Genomic DNA, 19,200 nt, shown 5'->3' with positions numbered 1-19,200 from the left:
ACCCCTTGACTTTCTTTGCCTGCCTCAGACCCTTTGCCTGCTGGAGTGAACTGAGCAAAACAACTGTTTTCTTGTGCCTGCAGCTGCTCTGAGCATGAGACCCTCATGAGTTCCTGATGGCAGGGGAGTGAATTATGGTGGGTTTTACAGCTGGAAATCCCAAGAGCTGGGGCTCTTGGATCCCTATATAAGCTTCCCTGGAGTACAATAAAGTTGGCATTCTTGTTTCAAGGATGACCCGTGTCCCCAAGTCTCTCTCTCTCCCTCTCCCTCTCCCCCTCCCCCACCTCTGTGTGTGTGTGTGTGTGTGTGTGTGTGTGTGTTTAAGTCTCCAGCCTAGCTCCTGGCTTGCGTACCGCCCCATAGTACAGACACTACACCCATATACATATAATAAAAATCTCTCTCTCAGCCGGGCGGTGGTGGCGCACGCCTTTAATCCCAGCACTCGGGAGGCAGAGGCAGGCGGATCTCTGTGAGTTCGAGACCAGCCTGGTCTACAAGAGCTAGTTCCAGGACAGGCTCCAAAGCTACAGAGAAACCCTGTCTCGAAAAACCAAAAAAAAAAAAAAAAACAAAAAAAAAACTCTCTCTCTCTCTCTCTCTCTCTCTCTCTTCCTGAGTCAGGGTTTCTCTGTGTAGCCCTGGCTGTCCTTGAACTTGCTCCGCAGACCACGCTGGTCTTGAACTCACAGAGATCTGCCTGCCTCTGCCTCTGCCTCCTGAGTGCTTGGATTAAAGATGTGAGCTACCATGCCTGGCAGTAATAAATAAATCCTAGAAAAAAATAAAACCAGATTTGAGGAGGGAGAGAAAAACGAAGGAGAACCCACATGCTCTGTACAACTGACCTCAGTGGCTGTGATGAGTCGGGTTGCGGCTGCCAGGATCCTCACAGCGCGTAGCTGGACAACTTCAATCTGGACTTCATCCTGCACAACAAGTGGAGCGCGAGCTCGGCTAAGGGAGTCTCCGCGCTGACAGAGATGCTTACAGCTAGCTCGTTATACATGCTGTTCCTCATGTTCAATGGCAACAAAAAGCCCGACCACATATGTTTGATTTTGTTCTTTAAAAAAGTTCTGAAGGGCTAGGGACCACATATTACAACAATGCCAAGAGCTCTGTGGGTTCTCCGCCAGAGAGTGGGTTCTCCGCCAGAGCCCACGTGTTTTCTGTACCAGATGAGGGGAGCTAGAAGGACATTCCTGGTCTACTGGCATCCTCCTCGTCACCTGTGCCCATCACCCCAAGACTCAAGAGCAGAGCACAGCACAGCAAGAGATACCTGGGAAAACACGATGACTTTGCCCGTGTCTTCATTCACTGTCTGGATGGTGCCGTGCACGACGGCTGTGCCAACCACTTTCCCGGTGACTTGCCCCCGCCTGGTGACGGCAGCTACCGTCTGGTTGCTACTGGAGAAGTGGATGATGGACTGCGGCTGAGGGCCGCCCTCAGACATTATCTGCAACGCAAACACCAGCGAGTGCCTGCAGTGTGGCAGTCACATCTCTTCTCCATCTCCTGGACAGCACACACCACATCAGTTCAAACGTGTGTACAAGAAAAGTGTGCTACAAAGGGCCCACAGGACTCCCAAGAATACCACATGTATCATGGATCAGAGACCTGACTTTCTTCTTCATCAGCCCAGCTGCCCTGGGTGTACAGGAGATGTATATGCATGGAAAAGAGAAACAGCAAATCATGTTATGCTTTAAAAGTATCTATATTGGGGTCTGAAGAGATGGTTCAGTGGTTGAGAGAACTGGCTGCCCTTCCAGAGGACCAGATTCAATTCCCAGTACCCACATCACAGGTAGCTCTTATGTCCAGTTCAGGAGACCTAATGCCCTCTTCTGGCATCCTCGAGTATTGCATCCTCGAGGTATACATAGAGACAAAACACATAAAATTAAATCTCAGCTAGGTGGTGGTGATGCACATGCCTTTAATCCCAGCACTCAGGAGGCAGAGGCAGGTGGATCTCTGTGAGTTCAAGGCCAGCCTGGTCTACAAGGGCTAGTTCCAGGACAGGCGCCACAGCTACAGAGAAACCCTGTCTCGAAAAACCAAAAACCAAACCAAATCAAACCAAACCAAACCAAACCAAGTCAAACCAAACCAAACCAAACCAAACCAAACCAAACCAAGTCAAACCAAACCAAACCAAACGAAACCAAACCAAACCAAAAACCCCCAAGCCCCCAGAAGCCCCGGGAGAGGCACCTGCATCATGTTGGTTGTAATCAGTGTCATTTTCTCCGGAACAAGTCTGAATGGAGGAAATACCTAGAGGGGAACAAAAGGCGACAGTAGCCACTGTCAGCTCTGCTGTTGTGGCCATATCCTAAGGAACACTGCTTGCTGTGTACAAACAAGAAACACAGACATATGCACTGTGGTCTGACTTACATTAGTGAACAGCGTTTAAGCAGCTTACTCTGCTTGCCACCAAGCCTGACAAGCCTGGCTGATGCCACTGACCTCCACATCCTGGCTGTGGCATTAGTACCCTCCACACACAAAATAAATACAATAAATGTAAAAAAAAAACAGTTAAGATTATATTTTTAATTTCTTTTTTTAACATAAACTATAGAAAGTAAAACATCTCATTCTCGGGCATATGCCACCGAGTGTTTAAAATGTAAGGATACGGGGCCCGAAGAGATTGCTCAGCAGCTAAGAGCACTGGCTGCCCTTCCAGAGGCCCCCGGGTTCAATTCCCAGCATCTACACAGCAGCTCACAACTTTCTATAGCTCCAGGCGACCAACACTCTTACAAAGACATATCTGGAGGCAAAACACAACAAATGTTCATGAAGCTGGGCAGTGGTGGTGCATGCCTTTAATCCCAGCACTTGGGAGGCAGAGGCAGGTGGATCTCTGTGAGTTCGAGGCCAGCCTGGTCTACTAAAGCTAGCTCTAGGACAGGCTCCAAAGCTACAAAGAAACCCTGTCTCGAAAAACCAAAAAAAAAAAAACCAACCCCCCCCAAAAAAAACCCACAAATGTTCATGAAATAAAAATAAATTAGGCCAGGCAGTGGTGGCACATGCTTTTAATTTCAGCACTTGGGAAGGCAGAGGCAGGTGGCTCTCTCTGAGTTAGAGGCCAGCCTGATTTACAAGAACTAGTTCCAGGACAGGGTCCAAAGCTATACAGAATAACCCTATCTCAGAAAACAAACAAACAAAAAACAAACAACCCTCCCAAAAAACAAAAAACCCAAAAAACCATTAAAAAAATAAAGGCATGTTTGCAAGCCATCTTCTTACTCTTTTTCGTGCTGTGTATAGAACCTAGGGTCTTAGAGATGCTAGCAATGCTAGCAAGAACTTTACCACTGTTTAGCCAGCTTTAGCCCCTATCTTTTGATTATCTATTCATGTTTTTTTTTTGGTGCTTTTTTTTTTTTTTTTTTTTTTTTTTTTTTTGGAGACAGGGTTTCTCTGTGGCTTTGGAGCCTGTCCTGGAACTAGCTCTTGTAGACCAGGCTGGTCTCGAACTCACAGAGATCCGCCTGCCTCTGCCTCCCGAGTGCTGGGATTAAAGGCGTGTGCCACCACCGCCCGGCTGGTGCTTTTTTTTTTTTTTTTCCTCATGGTTTATTTTTTTTTAATATTTAAAAATTTCCATCTCCTTCCCTCCTCCTCCCCCCTTGGTGCTTTTTTTTTGAGACAGGGTTTCTTTGCCTTGACTGTCCTGGAACTCCCTCTGTAGACAAGGCTGGCCTCAAACTCTGAGATCCGCCTGCCTCTGCCTCCCGAGTGCTGGGATTAAAGGTGTGCGCCACCACTGTCTGACTTCTCTTGTTTTCTGAAAATGACGTCACAATGTAGCTCTGGTTTGCCAGAATATGCAGACCAGGCTGGCTTTGAACCTGCAACACTCCTACTTTGTCCCCATGCTTGTGCTGCAATCGTTTTACTGACCCAGCCTTTTTCTCAGCCCTGAGAAATAACTTTTAATATAAGCCTAAAATGAGGGAGCTGAAGAGATGGCTCAGTGGTTAAGAGCCCTGACTGCTCTTCCAGAGGTCCTGAGTTCAATTCCCAGCAACCACATGGTGGCTCACAGCCATCTATAAGAAGATCTGGTGCCCTTTTCTCACCTCAGGCACACATGCAGGCAGATGCTGCATCCATAATAAATAAATCTAAAATAAAAGAGACCAAGATGAAGAGCCTGGATAGGGATGGGGCCGTAGCTCAGCTGGTAGAGTGCTTGCCACTACACTAGTACAGGAGTCCTGGGCTCAGGCTCCACTACCACATGAAATGGGACTTGGGTAGCAGATGCCTGTAGTCTCAGCCCCCAAGACAATGAGTTCAAAGCCAGCATGGAATACATGAGACACTATCTCAAAAACAAACAACAAGAAAAAAGGTAGTATTACTTATTTATGTTAAAATAGTCAAAGAGGCCAGGTAAGGTGATGCATGTCTTTAATACCAGGACTTGGAAGGCAGAAGTAGGTAGATCTCTCTGGATTCAAGGCCAACTTAGTCTACGTAGTGAGTTCCAGGCCAGTCTGGGCTACAGACTGAGACCCTATCATAACAAACAAAATATCCATCTGGGAGGAGCGGGGAATGTGCTACACACTTACACCCATGACTCAGAAGCCCAGGGCAGGAGAATCACTGAGCTTAGGAGTTTGATGCCAGGAGAGAGACGGGAAGGGAGAAACTGGGGAGACAGGTCACTGGTTAAGAGCACTGGCTACAATTGTCATCAGAGAGGCTTCCTCTGGCAGCTGATGGGAGCAGATACAGAGACCCACAGCTAAACTCCATGCAGGGAGAGCCCAACTTGGAGATCTCCATCAGGTGCCCTCCGCATGAGCTTGGGGAACTCCACAGGCAGGGGGAAGAATTGTAGGTGCCAGAAGATAAATGGTACAAGGAGAACATGGTCCACAGAATAAACTGGGCGGGGCTCCTGTGTGGGTCTGCACTAGGTCCTCTGCATGTTTGTTCTGGTTGTTTAGCTTAATCTTTTTTGAGACTCCTAAGAGTGGGAGTGGGGAGGGGTCTCTAACTCTCCTGCCTATTCTCGAGACCCGTTTCCTCCTACTGGGAGGCCGTGTCCAGCCTTGATATGGGAGTTTGTGCCTAGTTTTATTGTATCTTGCTGTCATGGTAAGTTGATATCCTTGGGAGTGGATGTGGGTGGGTGGGGCCTGGCAGGTGTGGAGGAAGGGGAACTGCCGTCGGATGTATTATATAAGAGGAGAATAAATTAAGAAAAAAGAGCATTGGCTGTTCTTCGAGAGGACCTGGCTTTGATTCCCAGCTCTCCCGTGGTGGCTCACAACTGTGTGTAACTAGTCCCTGAGGATCTGACACCCTCTCCGGGCCTACTTCCTCTGCTTTCTACATGGTACACAGACATACAGACATACAGGCAAAACACTTACACACACAAAATTTTTAAAAAAGGAAAAAAAAAAAAGGTGAGAGGAAGTGAATAGAATTTAAAAGGGAAGAAACCCTACTATTTTAATTTTGATTTATTTGTTTATTTTTGAATTTTCGAGATAGGGTTTCTCTGTGTAACAGTACTGACTATTGTGGAACTTGCTTTGTAGACCAGGCTGGCCTTGAACTCACAGAGATCCGCCTGCCTCTGACTCCCAAGTGCTGGGATTAAAGGTGTGCGCCACCACTGCCCAGCTACTTTTTAATTTTTTTTAAAAGATTTATTTTATGTATATGGTACTCTCTCTGCATGTATGCCTGCAGGCTGGAAGAGGGTACCAGATCTCATTACAGATGGTTGTGAGCCATCGTGTGATTGCTGGGAATTGAACTCAGGACCTCTGGAAGGGCAGCCAGTGCTCTTAACCGCTGAGCCTTCTCTCCAGCCCCAGAAAATATACTTTAGTATATTTGCTTATTAAAGCAGGATCTAATTGTGAAGCTCTGGAGGGGCGTGGGTCCTAAACTCTCTAGGTAGACCAGACTGGTCTCAAACTTGCTATAATTCTCCTGTCTCCGCCTACTGAGTTCTGATGTTACAGGAAGCACTACCATAAACAAAAGCCTCATAATGGTATGATGGAGGAGTGTCTATGTGTTACTTTCATTGATTAATAAAAAAACTGCCTTGGCCCTTTAAGAGGACAGAAAATTAGGTAGGCGGAGTAGACAGAACAGAATTGTGGGAGAAAGAAAGCAGAGTTGGGGAGATGCTTCAGGGCAGTTTGCCATGCTTCTCCTCTCTGAGATGGACGCAGGTTAAGATCTCTCCTGGTAAGCGACCACCTCGTGGTGCTACACAGATTACTAAATATGGGTTAGTCAAGATGTGAGAATTAGATAATAAGAGGCTGAAACAAATGGGCCAGGCAGTGTTTAAATGAATACAGTTTGTGTGTTGTTATTTTGGGTAAAGCTAGTCGGGTGGCGGGACACAGCCCGTTGTTCCTTCTACAATGGTAGAGTCACAGTGAAGCTTCTCTGTGTCACAGCCCTGCAGACCAGGCTGGGCTCGAACTCACAGAGACCCACCTGCCTCTGCCTTCCGAGTGCTGGGATTAAAGGCGTGCGCCACCACTGCCTGGCACAGATTTTTTTTTATTCTATTTATTGATAAATTATTTTTAGGGATTTTTGAGACAAGGTCTCACTATGATTCTTTTGCTGTAGTGGAACTTGCTATGTAGTCCAGCCTGAAACTTGTGGCGAACCACCTGCTTCTGCCTCCCTGGTGCTAGGACTAAAGGTGTGTGCTACCACACCCGGCTTATTAGTTTATTTTTATTAGTGTGTGTATCATGTCATATGTGTGAAAGCCAGGGGACAGCTTTCGGGAGTCAGTTTTCCCGCTTCCACCATGTGTTTCAGGGATCGAGCTCAGGAGATAATGGGGTTTTCATAGCAAGCACTTTTACCAGCTAAGCTGTCTCACCAGCCCAGAAATTCATATATATTATATATATAATATATTATATATATATATATAATGTGGTGTGCCCGCTTTACCCTGACATTTCTAAATCTTTAACATTTTTTGTGCTTTCTAAATTTTCTACAAGAACTGGATCCCATATATTTATCTAATCTTGGGGGAAAGAAGACAGTTAATTGTAAATAGAAAAATCCCAAGAAAGCCTGCCATGTGTAAACAGAAGGGATGGATGAAGCTAAGTGAGGCCCTGCACAGAAGGCAGCGTCTACTCACCTCGATGTGCCGCGGTGTGGATGTGAACTTCCTTCCCATCCTGTCTGTGGCACTGGCCACAAGTGTCGTTTGCCCAACGGTGACGGCACGGAGCACGTAGTTTTCCGAGTACTCGTCCTGATCCTCCATTAACCTGCAAAGACAGTGTGGTACTGGTGAGGAAGATCAGGTGGTTTTGGTGGTGGTTTGGCTTGGTTTATTTTGTTTTTCTTTTCTTTTTCTTTTGTTTTGTTTTTCGAGACAGGCTTCAGAGTTCTGTGGCTTTGGAGACGGTCCTGGAACTAGCTCTGTAGACCAGACTGACCTCAAACTCAGAGATCTGCTGCCTTTGCCTCCTAAGTGCTGGGATTAAAGGCGTGCACCACCACTTCCCAGCGGTTTATTTTGTTTTTCAAAACAGGGTCTCTCTCTATAGTCCTGGCTGTCCTGGAACTCGACATAAGGCAGACTGGCTTTGAATTCACAGAGATCTTCCTGCCTCTGCTTTTCCAATGCTGGGTTTAAGTCATGCACCACTAAGTCCTGCTAAGATCTGGTTTTGAGAAAGACTGGTAATTCTTCTTTCTAAGATGCTCCATACATTCTAATTCTGGCTAGAGGGACCTTCCAGAAAGTGCATGTCCACGGTCAAGCCTAACTAAGCTCCTGTGGTGACGGATGCACCAGGCTGACAGGAGTGAGTGCAGTGAAAACAGAGGACGAGCTGGGAATGCTAAATCTGCAGCACCTTCCCTTCGTATTGTAAGACAGAACCTCATATAACCTAGGCTGGCCTTGAACTCCCAATCCTGTCTCCCAAGTGCTGGGATGACAGAAGTAAGCTACTGTGCCCAGGAAGTCCTTGGATCTCTTCTTTTTCAAAGAAGAATACCGAGAGTGTTCGCTGGCCAACACAGTTTTGAAGGTCTTCCAGGCAGAAGCACTCCCAAAAGATAACATCCAAAGAGAGTTTCAGAAAACAAAAAGACCTATTTTAGTGCTTAAACAAGACAGTTAGGGCTCCTGACTTTTCAAATTTTAATATTTAATTTTATAATTTTAGTTTATGTATATGAGTTTGTGTCCATGTCTGTGCACCACTTGTGTGTCTGGTGCCCATGGAAGCCAGAAGAGGGCGTTGGAGCCCCTGGAACTGGAGTTATGTATGGTCATGAGACACCATGTAGGTGCTGGGAATCAAACTCTTAACCACTGAGCCATCTCCCCAGCCCCTACTTTCATTTTTTTGAGAGAGTCCTATGGAGCATAGGCTGGCCTCGAACCTGTGATCTTTGTGGCTCAGCCTCCCGAATGCTGGGCTTACAGGTACACACCACAGCACCCAGCCTGAATAAATACAGACACAGACTGTGGGAAAGAGCATGGGCTGAGTAAACTACCAAAAGGACGGAGGGGGGGGGATCCTTTTGGTAAGGGAAGCTGACCAGGCCACCAGGAGGGAGACTGTCGGTACTACGCAGAACTTACCTCAGGGTGACAATGGCCGATGCCAGTTGAAGTCTGACATCCATGTTTCTGAAGTACTTGTTCCGAAAAGGGTGTTTGGAAGAGCCAAGAACCCTCACAACCACTAACACGGTTTTGCCAATCTCGACCTAGCAGTTGAAAAAGGTAGCGTGTAACAAACGCACTCCACTGAGTAGGGATGTGTTACCTTTCTGAGGGCACAGACATTTCTACGCATCAGATGTTCCTGGTGGGCCTCTGATCAATGATCTTGAAGCTGTGTGCATTATTTGTAGCCTCCCCAATTCATTCCTTTCTTTATTTGTTTATTTGTGTGTGCACACTTGTATATACCACAATGTGCTAGGGAGGCCAGGGCACGACTTGCAAGAGTTAGCCCTCTTCTACCACGTGGGTCCTAGGGGAGTCAGGTTCTCAGACATGGCAGTAGGCACTCTCACCCAGGGAGCCACCTACTTGGCTCTCTCCATCCCAGCCTCTCCTCTTCTCCCCTCCCCACTATGTGGCCCAGGCTGGCCTGAAGCTCATTAGGTAGAACAGGTCGGCTTCACACTCAGAGATCTGCCTGATTCTGCCTCCTGAGTGCTGGGATTACTCTTTTTAAAAAAATTAAGTCAGCCAGGTGGTGATGGTGCACACTGTTTTTTTTTTTTTAAAGATTTATTTATTTATTATGTATACAGTGTTCTGCCTGCATGTGTGCTGCAGGCCAGAAGAGGGCACCAGATCTTCTCATAGATGGCTGTGAGCCACCATGTGGTTGCTGGGAATTGAGCTCAGGACCTCTGGAAGAGCAGCCAGTGCTCTTAACCACTGAGCCATTTTTCTAGTCTGACGGTGCACACTTTTTTTTTTTTTGTTTTGTTTTTGGAGGCAGGGTTACTCTGTGTAGTCCTGACTGTCCTTGAACTCACTCTTTAGACCGGCTGACTTCGAACTCACAGAGATCCTCCTGTCTCTGTGCTGGATTAAAGGCGTTTCATTAGTCTAAGGTCTGCAGGAGCTGAGTTGAGGAGATACTCTTCAGTGTGCTGGGGAGCGAACCAGGTCTGTGCCACTCCTGACATGAGCAGCGCTCACCTTGTCGATCAGATCCAGCTCTACCTCCTGTATGTCTGACACCCTGAGCCAGGCGGTTGCTGGACCCAAGAAAGCCAAGCACAGGTCGTACACTTCCAAGGTAAGAAATCCAGGATGTATTGGAACCACCTAGAAGGAAGTGGATGGTGTTTAGTGCAGGGCAAAACCACAGACTACTTGTGTTAGCAGACTCTAACACACACCCCCGGCTCCTTAGTCACCCGTAGGGAAAGCTTTCATGAAGAAAACACATATGTATGGGCTATGACTGCACGTGGAGGTGGCGGTGACAATGGATGACACTTGGCTTCTGTCTTTGTACCAAAGCTCCTTACTGTGAGGCAGCAGCCATCACCCCGTGTCCACTGTCAGCAGCCGTGATCACCCTGTGTCCGCTGTCAGCAGCCGTGATCACCCTGTGTCCACTCCCACTGTCAGCGGCTGTGATCACCCTGTGTCCACTCCTAGTGTCAGCAGCCGTGATCACCCCGTGTCCACTGTCAGCAGCCGTGATCACCCTGTGTCCGCTGTCAGCAGCCGTGATCACCCTGTGTCCGCTGTCAGCAGCCGTGATCACTCTGTGTCCGCTGTCAGCAGCCGTGATCACCCTGTGTCCACTCCCACTGTCAGCGGCTGTGATCACCCTGTGTCCACTCCTAGTGTCAGCAGCCGTGATCACCCTGTGTCCGCTGTCAGCAGCCATGATCACCCTGTGTCCACTCCCACTGTCAGCGGCTGTGATCACCCCGTGTCCGCTGTCAGCAGCCGTGATCACCCTGTGTCCACTCCCACTGTCAGCGGCTGTGATCACCGTGTCCAGAGCACCCAGTTCAATTCTCAGCACCCATATCACACGTGCCACAGCCACTGCATCTCCAGCTCCAGGGGACCAGACACCTTTCTCTGGCCCTGGTTGTCACTTGCACTCATGTATATACATAATTTAAAAACTAGTAGAATAAAACATTTATTAAAAACAAGTCTGGGCAGTATTGGTTCACGCCTTTAATCTCAGCACTTGGGAGACAGAGGCAGGCAGATCTCTGTGAGTTTGAGGCCAGCCTGGTCTACAGAGCAAGTTCTAGGACAGCCAGGACTACCCAGAGAAACCCTGTCTTGGAGAAACAAAATAAATAAAAAATAAATAAATAAATATCCCCAAAACAAATACTGTAGGTAGGCATGGTGGTTCATGCCTCTACTCCCAGTATCCGTGGGATAGAGGCAGAGTTGAGACAAGCTTTAAACTCTAGGAGCAGCCTGGTCTACATACTGAGTACCAGGCTACCCAGGGCAAACAGTGACACCTTGTCTTAAAAACTACCTTAAAAGAAAACAAACCCAAAAACAAAACCCCAAAACCTTGTAAACCAAACTCAAGAACACATCAAATTGGAAGTGGTAACCCATGCCTTAACCCCAGCTCTAGGAAGGCAGGGGTGGGCAGATCTCTGTGAGTTGGGCTAACCTGGTCTACACAGTGAGTGCCAGGATATCCAGGACCACATAGGTAGGCCCTGTCTCAGAAAAACAAAAATAAAAAAATTAAAAAACAAACAACAACAAAAAATCCCAACACATCAAAAAGATTGTTGAGCCAGGCATTGGTAGTTCACACCTTTAATCCCAGCACTCAGGAGACAGTGGCAGGCGGGTCTCTGAGTTTGAGACCAGGCTTTTCTACAAAGTGAGTTCCAGGATAGCCAGGATTGTTACACAGAGAAACTCTGTCTCCCAAAATGAAAAAGAAAACAACAACAACAACAAAGATTTTTCCCTGTAATTGAACTGGCTTCATTCCAGAGATGCAGGGCTGGTTCCATGTATATAAGTTAATAAATGTGATACATAATCTACATGGACTCAGGACAGAAATCATTTAATTATTTCAGTTGATGCAGAAAACATATTTGACAAACTCCAATATTCCTTCGTGATAATAGCTGTGATATGAATTATATTGATAAACTGTCATGTGATGTGTGATCTTCAGAGGCCAGAGGATCCCTGGAACTAGAGTTACAGACAGTTGTGAATGTGGGTGTTGGGACTCGAACCCAGGTCCTCTAGAAGAGCAGCCAGTGTTCTTAACCACTGAGCCATCTCTCTTGTTGTGGAATATTTGTTAACTATGTAGAATTGTGTTGCTTTTGTTTATGCTTCATTTGTAAAGATGTATAAAGATATAAATTAGACACACACAAAGACATATACACAGACACTAACACACAGACACATACAGAGAGACAGACAGACAGGCACACACACTAAATAATGTGATAAAAAGTTCAAAACACCAAATCAAAACAAAAAAGCACTTTGACCTGAGACCTTGAGCCTGGAAAGCTCACCAACCCACCTGGATAGAGCTTTCTGCTTCTGCGTAAATGATGGTGACTATATCTTGCTCACTGCTGTTGACTAGGAAGTAGCCAGACCCTTCCACAAGGTGAAATACTTCCTGGAGAAAAATCAGACAAACAATGCTCCATTCTTTTGATTTATAGCCCACAGGAAACGACTTCTTTTTTTTTTTAATATTTACTTATTATGTATACAATATTCTGTTTCCATGTATGTATGCAAGCCAGAAGAGGGCACCAGACCTCATTACAGATGGTTGTGAGCCACCATGTGGTTGCCAGGAATTGAACTCAGGACCTTTGGAAGAGCAGGCAATGCTCTTAACCTCTGAGCCATCTCTCCAGCCCCCCAGGAGATGACTTCTATGTAACAAAAGAGCAGTGTGCAGACAGAAGACAAACAAGACGGGACTGCCACAGACTGGCTTTAAGGACACTGCAGCTCGTCCTTCCATGTCCTGTGTGCTTGACTGTCAACAGCAGGTGAAGCCCCTTGCCACCTAACCACAGGAGTCTCCTCACCGTCACGTCAGGATGGTTGTAGATGGTAGCGTTCTTGGGCCTCACAGTGACATCCTCCACGAGGAGCAGCTCCGCCACTGCAGATCTGGGTGAGTGGGAAATTTCCTAACCAGGGAGTGAGCACAGAGGACAGCAGAAACTGACCCGTGGAGAAGATTCCAGCTAATGACTTCTAGAGAGGAACTTTACATTTGAGTTCATTTCTATTTCTTTCCCTTTTCCTCCCTTTCCTTCTTCCCCTTCTTTCCTTTCTTCTTTATTTTATTTATTTATTTATTTATTATTATTATTATTATTACAGACAGGGTTTCTCTGTATAGCTCTGGTTGTCCTGGAGTTCACTCTGTAGACCAGGCTGGCCTCGAACTGAGAGAGTGGCCTGTCTCTGCTTCCCAAGAGCTGGGATTAAAGGTGTATGCCACCACCACCCGGTCCTTCTTTAATTTTATTAGTTCTTTGAGAATTTCATACAACATATTTTTATCATATCCTCCCCTCCCCCAACTCTTCCTAGATCCCCCTTTCCCTGCCCGCTTAACTTTGTAGACTCTCTCTTTTTTATAAGCCGTTGAGTTTTGGGATAGGCTCTCATTATGTAGCCCAGGCTGGCATTGCAGGTATGTGTGGCGGCCATGCCAGGCCCTAATCTAGATCCCTGTAATGAGAATTTTCACTCACCTCCGGGCTTTTCTTTCCTGAATAGCCCACAAAGTTTACTGCAATGAGCACAGTCCCCTTCGTTTGATGGACTTTAAGGATCTGATGGCCTAAAGCAGGAAAACACTCTAAGAGACAGGCACACCCTCTGCAAAGCGGTCTCCCAAAAAACAAAGTCTGTCTCAGTGTTTTTCAACATTTACTGTGGAGAGAAAAACACTGAAAGGGGGAAGTAAAAAAAAAAAAGAGAGAACACTTTCACATCTGTCCTTCTGGAAAAAAAAAGAGAGAACACTGGGTTTGCATGACTTCGAGCAAAAATTGACCTCTCATGTCCTTTATTTAATGAGAAATTGGGTCAGGCAAAACCTAAAATTCTTTCTTCCTGTAATGGCCTATAATTCCAAAAATGGACAGAAAGCAAATGCATGGGGACATTTTTGTATATAAAATTTCAATTTATAAATAGCAGTGACAGGGAGTCTTTTGGGGCCTTCTCTTGGCTCCCTTATCTTTATACACATGACAATCAGTCACTTGAAGAATTGGAATGGTGCATCGCTACTGTTTTTAGTTTAACGTGTGCGTATGCATGTGCATGCAGTGGTGGGGTACATGTGTCCGAGGGTATTTGTGGGCTCAGTTACCTTTGAACACGTTGGTTGTGGGGATTGAACTAGGTCATCATCACGCCCCTTTACCTACTGAGCCAATTTGCTGTACCTCTTTGTCTGTCTGTCTGTCTGTCTGTCTGTCTGTCTGGCTCTCTCTTTCACTTCTTTTTGAGACAGGTTCTCATTGCACAACCCTGGCTGGCCTCAAACTCACAGAGACCCACCAGTTTCTGTCTCCTGAGTGCTCGGTTAAAGACCTGTGCCACCATGGCCGACCCTCTTTCTTTTCCTTTCCTTAAACAAAGTCTCACATCTCCTGCTGGCCCTGACTTGCTATAGCCTAGGCTGTCCCAGGACTTGGGCGGCTCTGGCCTCTGCCTCCTGTCACTGAGATTATATAGCATACGCTACCATCTGATGCTCAGAATGTCTACTTCAGACTAGGAGCAGAGAAAGACCAGAAGTTCCCAGTCTCCCGAGAGACAGTTTATAGTTCAGTGATGAGGAACATCTAAAGGAACATGGTGTTTGTGTATAAAGCCAGGGGCAGGAGAGATACTGCAGTGGTTAATGATCAGAGTTCCTGAGAGCTGTGGGGCAGCTCGGTGTTGGAGCGCTTACATAACATCTGAGGCTAGTGTGTAACACTGGGCTCTGTCTGCAGCTCCTTCACATTCATTTTATATTTTATTTCAAAGATTTGTTTTGTTTCTTGAGGCAGGGTTTCTCTGTGTAACAGCTCTGACTGTTCTGGAATTAATTCACTCCGTAGATCACACTGACTTCCAAACTCACAGAGATTCCCCTGCCTCTGCCTCCTGAGTGCTGGGATTAAAGGCGTGCACCCAGCATGCCTGGCTGTTTCATGGTTTTGTTATTTTGAGTCAGGGTCTTGTGTAGTTGGATCTTATCTTGAACTTGGAGGCTGGAAGATGGCCAGGAACTCTGATCTCCTGCTTTGGCCGGGATGCTGGGATGGCAGAGCTTATCACACCCTGTTTATGTGGCGCTGGAGATGAAGCCCAGGCTTTGTGCAGGTTGAGAGGGCAGTCTCCCTGCTCTCCATCCCAGACCTGTGTTTGAGGACATTGGTGTGGAGGGTGAGGCAGAGAACGGCAGAGAGGACGCTGTCAGGAAGGGGTGAGCTCCCGGATGGAGGTGGAAGGTTGTTTCCTAATTTTCTGAGAAATCGCCACCCTGACATCCAAAGGGGCTGTACCAGCTTGCATTCCCACCAGCAAGCAGAAGTGTTCCCTTTCCCCACAACCTCTCCAGCATAAGTTGTCATCAGTGTTTTTGATCTTGGCCATTCTTACAGGTGTAAGATGGAATCTCAGAGTTGTTCTGATTTGCATTTCTCTAATGCCTAAGGATGTTGAGCATTTCCTTAAGTGCCTTTCAGCCATTTTAGATTCCTCTGTTGAGAGTTCTCTGTTTAGGTCTGTACTACATTTTTTTTTTTATTGGGTTATGTGATCTTTTGGTGTCCAATTTCTTGAGTTCTTTGTATATTTTGGAGATCCGACCTCTGATGGTGAGGTCTTTCATCCATTTGGACTTGAGTTTTGTGCATGGTGATAGATATGGGTCTATCTTCTTTCTTCTACATGTTGATTTCCAGTTATGCCAGCACCACGTGTTAAATATGCTTTCTTTTTTTCCATTTGATATTTTTTGCTTCTTTATCAAAGATCAGGTGTTCAAAGATGTGTGGATTGATATCCAGGTCTTCTATTTGGTTCCATTGGTCCTCCTGTCTGTTCTTATGCCAGTACCAGGCTGTTTTCAGTACTGTAGCTCTGTAGTAGAGTTTGAAGTCAGGGATTGTGATGCCTCCAGAAGATCTTTTGTTGCCCAGGATTGTTTTGGATATCCTGGGTTTTTTTTTTTTTGTGGGTTTTTTTTTTTTTTGCTTTTCCAAATGAAGTTGAGTACCGTTCTTTTGAGGTCTTTGAAGAATTTTGCTGGGATTTTGATGGGCATAGTTCAAGCCACTTTAAAATTAATTTTTTTCTTTGTTATCTTGAGGGTCTCATGTAGTTCAGGCTGGCCTTGAACATAATAAGCATCATCTTGCACTTCCCAGACACCTGAGTGCTGGGAATAAAGGTTTGTGTCACCATGCCCAGTTTTAATGGGTTTTTTTTCTTACATTTATTTGTTTATTTTCTTTTTATTTTATGTGCATTGGTGTTTTGCCCACATGTATGTCTGTGTTAGGGTGTTGGGTGCCCTGGAACTGGAGTTATAGCCAGTTGTGAGCTGCCAAGTGTATGCTGGGAATTGAACCCTGGGTCCTCTGGAAGAACAGCCAGTGCTCTTAACAGCTGAGCCATCTCTCCAGCCCCCGTTTATTTGTTTGCTTTTTTATTTTGTGTGTACACAGATAAGTTATGGACCGACCTGACTCCAGTTTAAGATTTAAGAGGCCATATTGTTACAAAGCCAAAAACACTTCATCCCTGTTTTCTGTAAAACTCAAGTTTGACCTCCTCTTGATCCATTTCCTGGAGCTCGACATCCTGTTTCACAGCCTGCACTCTGACCAGACCCTGATCTCCACCCTGAGGAGATGTTCTATCAAGTTCCTACACAACTAAAACCCCTTGGTGCCTTCCAGCCTTGCAGGTTTTGATCTATATGAGCCCCACTTTCTTCTGTGTTTCGGGCTGTTCTTTCAAACCTGCCTTAAAGAGACAGTTCTGTCTGACAGAAAATGAAGCTTGTTTAGTTCTACTGAAAGACTCTGGGAAACAGCCTCTGTTCTTGTTCGGTGGACTCACAGTAAGAGGACAGCGTTAGGAACTGGTTCACGCCTTCTGCCCCTTGGTATTATCTTGGGTTGACAGGCTTCCCTGCAAGTTTCTTTCCCTGCAGAGCCTTCTTGCTGGCCCTTTCCCTTCCTGGTTGTTTTGAGACATGGCCTTACCCGACAGCCCAGGCTGGCCTGACACTCATGGCTGTTCTCTTGCTATAGGCCCCCAGTTCTGGGCTTAGAGCTGTGAGGAACCATGCCTGGGTTTCTTTCTTCTCCTCTCCATCTGGCTTAGTTACTTTTCTATCACCATGACCAAGAAAATCTATAAAAGAAGCATCAATCTGGGGCTCACAGTTCCATGATCACTACAGCAGGGAGCATGGCTGTAAGCAGGCAGGCTGCGTGCTGAAGTCGTAGCTGAGGGCTTAAATCTCATCCACAAGCATGAGTCAGAGAGAGCTAGCTGGGGATGGTGTGGGCCCCCTAGTGGCACACCTCCAGCAAATCCATGCGGCCTGACCCTTCTTAAACAAGTAGCCCACCAACCGGGAACCAAACACTCAGGCATACGACTCTAGGGGCCACACCCATTGAGACCCCCACCGCCTGTGTGGCACTATTCAAGGGGATGTGGAAACAAAGATCCACTCACTCCAGATACAGAACCAACAGACCACAGAGCATGATACCACCAAAGCCCACCTTGGTGGGCCACTGAGTTTTATTGGTGTTTCTTACATGAATATTGATGAAGAGTTACTTATAGGAGTAGAAATAATTTGAAGACAGTTGTAACACAAAAGCCCACCCCAGCATAGGTGACAGCTGGAAACTGGAGTGTATGCCGGGTCTGCAGGCAGCATCGCAGGCTGGAGAGTGTCCTGACCCAGGAGCTCACAAGGTCACAGCCGCCTCTTTGCAGTTTGGCTGATCTGTGCTTCTCCCAGGCTGTTTGGTCTGTGCCTCTTCCAAGCAGCTCAGCTTGTCTGAAGTCACTTGCAGCTGTCTTTATTGTTTATTCTTGGGAAGGGAGGGACCTAGTGAACCTGGTCAGTTTTAGGAACTTCCTGAAGCTATTCTGAGTTGTTTGCTTCTTTTTTCTTTTCCATATTCACTATCCCACACTTCTTTTTTCCTTCTTCTCTCTTTTTCTTTCCTTTTTATTTCCCTTCCTTTCTTCCTTCTTTCCTTCCTTCCTTCCTTCCTTCCTTTCTTTCTTTCTTTCTTTCTTTCTTTCTTTCTTTCTTTCTTTCTTTCTTTCTTTCTTTTTCAAGACAGAGTTTCTCTGTGTAGCTGTCCTGGTACTCACTTTGTAGACCAGGCTGGCCTTGAACTCACTGGAATCTGCCTGCCTCTGCCTCCTGAGTGCTCAGATTAAAGGCTATGCCACCACCCAGCCTCTTTCTCTCTCTCTCCTTCCTTCCTTTCTTCTTTTGGTTTTTGTTATACCACGATGACCTCAGAACTAATGGTGTAGTTGAGGATGACCTCAACTTCTTCTTCTTCTTCTTTTTTTTTTTTTTTTTTTTTTTTTTACCTGTGTTTGAATGAAGTGTGTGAAGGGACATGCCATGGGACACTATGGACCTCAGAGGACTTTTTTTCCCCAGTGTTCAGTTTCCTTTGATGACCCTTGACTCCCTGAAGGGGGGTGCAGGCAGCTACATGACAGTGAGCACTGCTCACCCGAAGAGTTTGCCTTGATTGCGGCTTTGCAGACATGCTGGAAGCCCCTCCCAGGAAAAGTCCTCTGGGACTGGGCTCTGGGGCTCTTTGCTGCGAGGATGCAGTTTCTACCACATATAGACTCAAAGTCCACCTGCCAGTTGTACTCTAGAAAGGCAAGCTCCTGACCCTGGAAGACCCACACTCCGGAGAGGGAACCAAGGAGGAAAGAGTCCAGTCACTGGAACATTCCAGCAATGAAGCTACAGCTCATGTAGAGAGCTCTTCAGAGAAGCAGTGTTCAGAGCAGCACAGGGACCAGCCATCTTCATCAAATACTCCCCCAAACACAGCAGTGGCGACGCAAAGGCACTCCTGGGTGGAGGGGGGGGTCTCAGGAGCTGGGGCAGCAAGCACTCCTGGGCGGGGGGCTCTTGATTCTCTGCCCATAAGTCCTTTCCTTTTGTAGGCAGGCTATCTGCAAACTTCTTAGCATCCCACTGGTCCATCTGTCACCTTTTGCCTCCCCTAAGACAGCTCTGCACCAGGGGTGGTTAATACAAGTAAGGAACCAGTGGTTAACTCTAGGGCAGGTCCAGCAAAGGAAAAGCCACAGCAGGGTATAAACAGCCGTAAAATCAGCCAGTGTCACTGGCCACCAGCTAGAAAAGTCCTCATGTTCATGCGAGCATACTGCAGCCTCAGGCTTCCCCTACCTCCTCTGCGTTTTCAGTCTGTTGTGGGGTAGGATGCCCAAGGCTGGTGAGACAATGTCACTATCAGCAAAGCTCAACCACATCACTCAGCTGTGGCCTCTGAAATATCTCCAAATCTCCTTGTTTCGTACATAAGTGACAGCATTGCTCCAAAGCGCAGACT

General features: G+C 46.6%; 1 protein-coding gene across 1 annotated transcript in view; it reads right to left on the bottom strand.

Moving 5' to 3' along the window:
* The window catches only part of Nup210l (nucleoporin 210 like), a 106,260-nt gene that overhangs the window by 41,236 nt on the left and 45,824 nt on the right, over positions 1-19,200 (bottom strand). Inside the window, exons 18-26 of the mRNA XM_038311229.1 lie at positions 13,306-13,394; positions 12,628-12,732; positions 12,102-12,203; positions 9,743-9,871; positions 8,663-8,790; positions 7,196-7,328; positions 2,233-2,295; positions 1,289-1,468; positions 852-932 (exon numbers count right to left, since the gene is read on the bottom strand). Of these exons, the coding sequence (XP_038167157.1) occupies positions 852-932; positions 1,289-1,468; positions 2,233-2,295; positions 7,196-7,328; positions 8,663-8,790; positions 9,743-9,871; positions 12,102-12,203; positions 12,628-12,732; positions 13,306-13,394 (1,010 nt within the window). The remainder of the gene's footprint in view (positions 1-851; positions 933-1,288; positions 1,469-2,232; positions 2,296-7,195; positions 7,329-8,662; positions 8,791-9,742; positions 9,872-12,101; positions 12,204-12,627; positions 12,733-13,305; positions 13,395-19,200) is intronic.

The sequence above is a fragment of the Arvicola amphibius genome, chromosome 14 (genome assembly GCF_903992535.2).
Source record: "Arvicola amphibius chromosome 14, mArvAmp1.2, whole genome shotgun sequence".
In the NCBI taxonomy this organism is placed as follows: Eukaryota; Metazoa; Chordata; class Mammalia; order Rodentia; family Cricetidae; genus Arvicola; species Arvicola amphibius.
The sequence above is the reverse complement of the archived record's forward strand: the minus strand, read 5'-3'. Positions and strand labels throughout refer to the sequence as shown.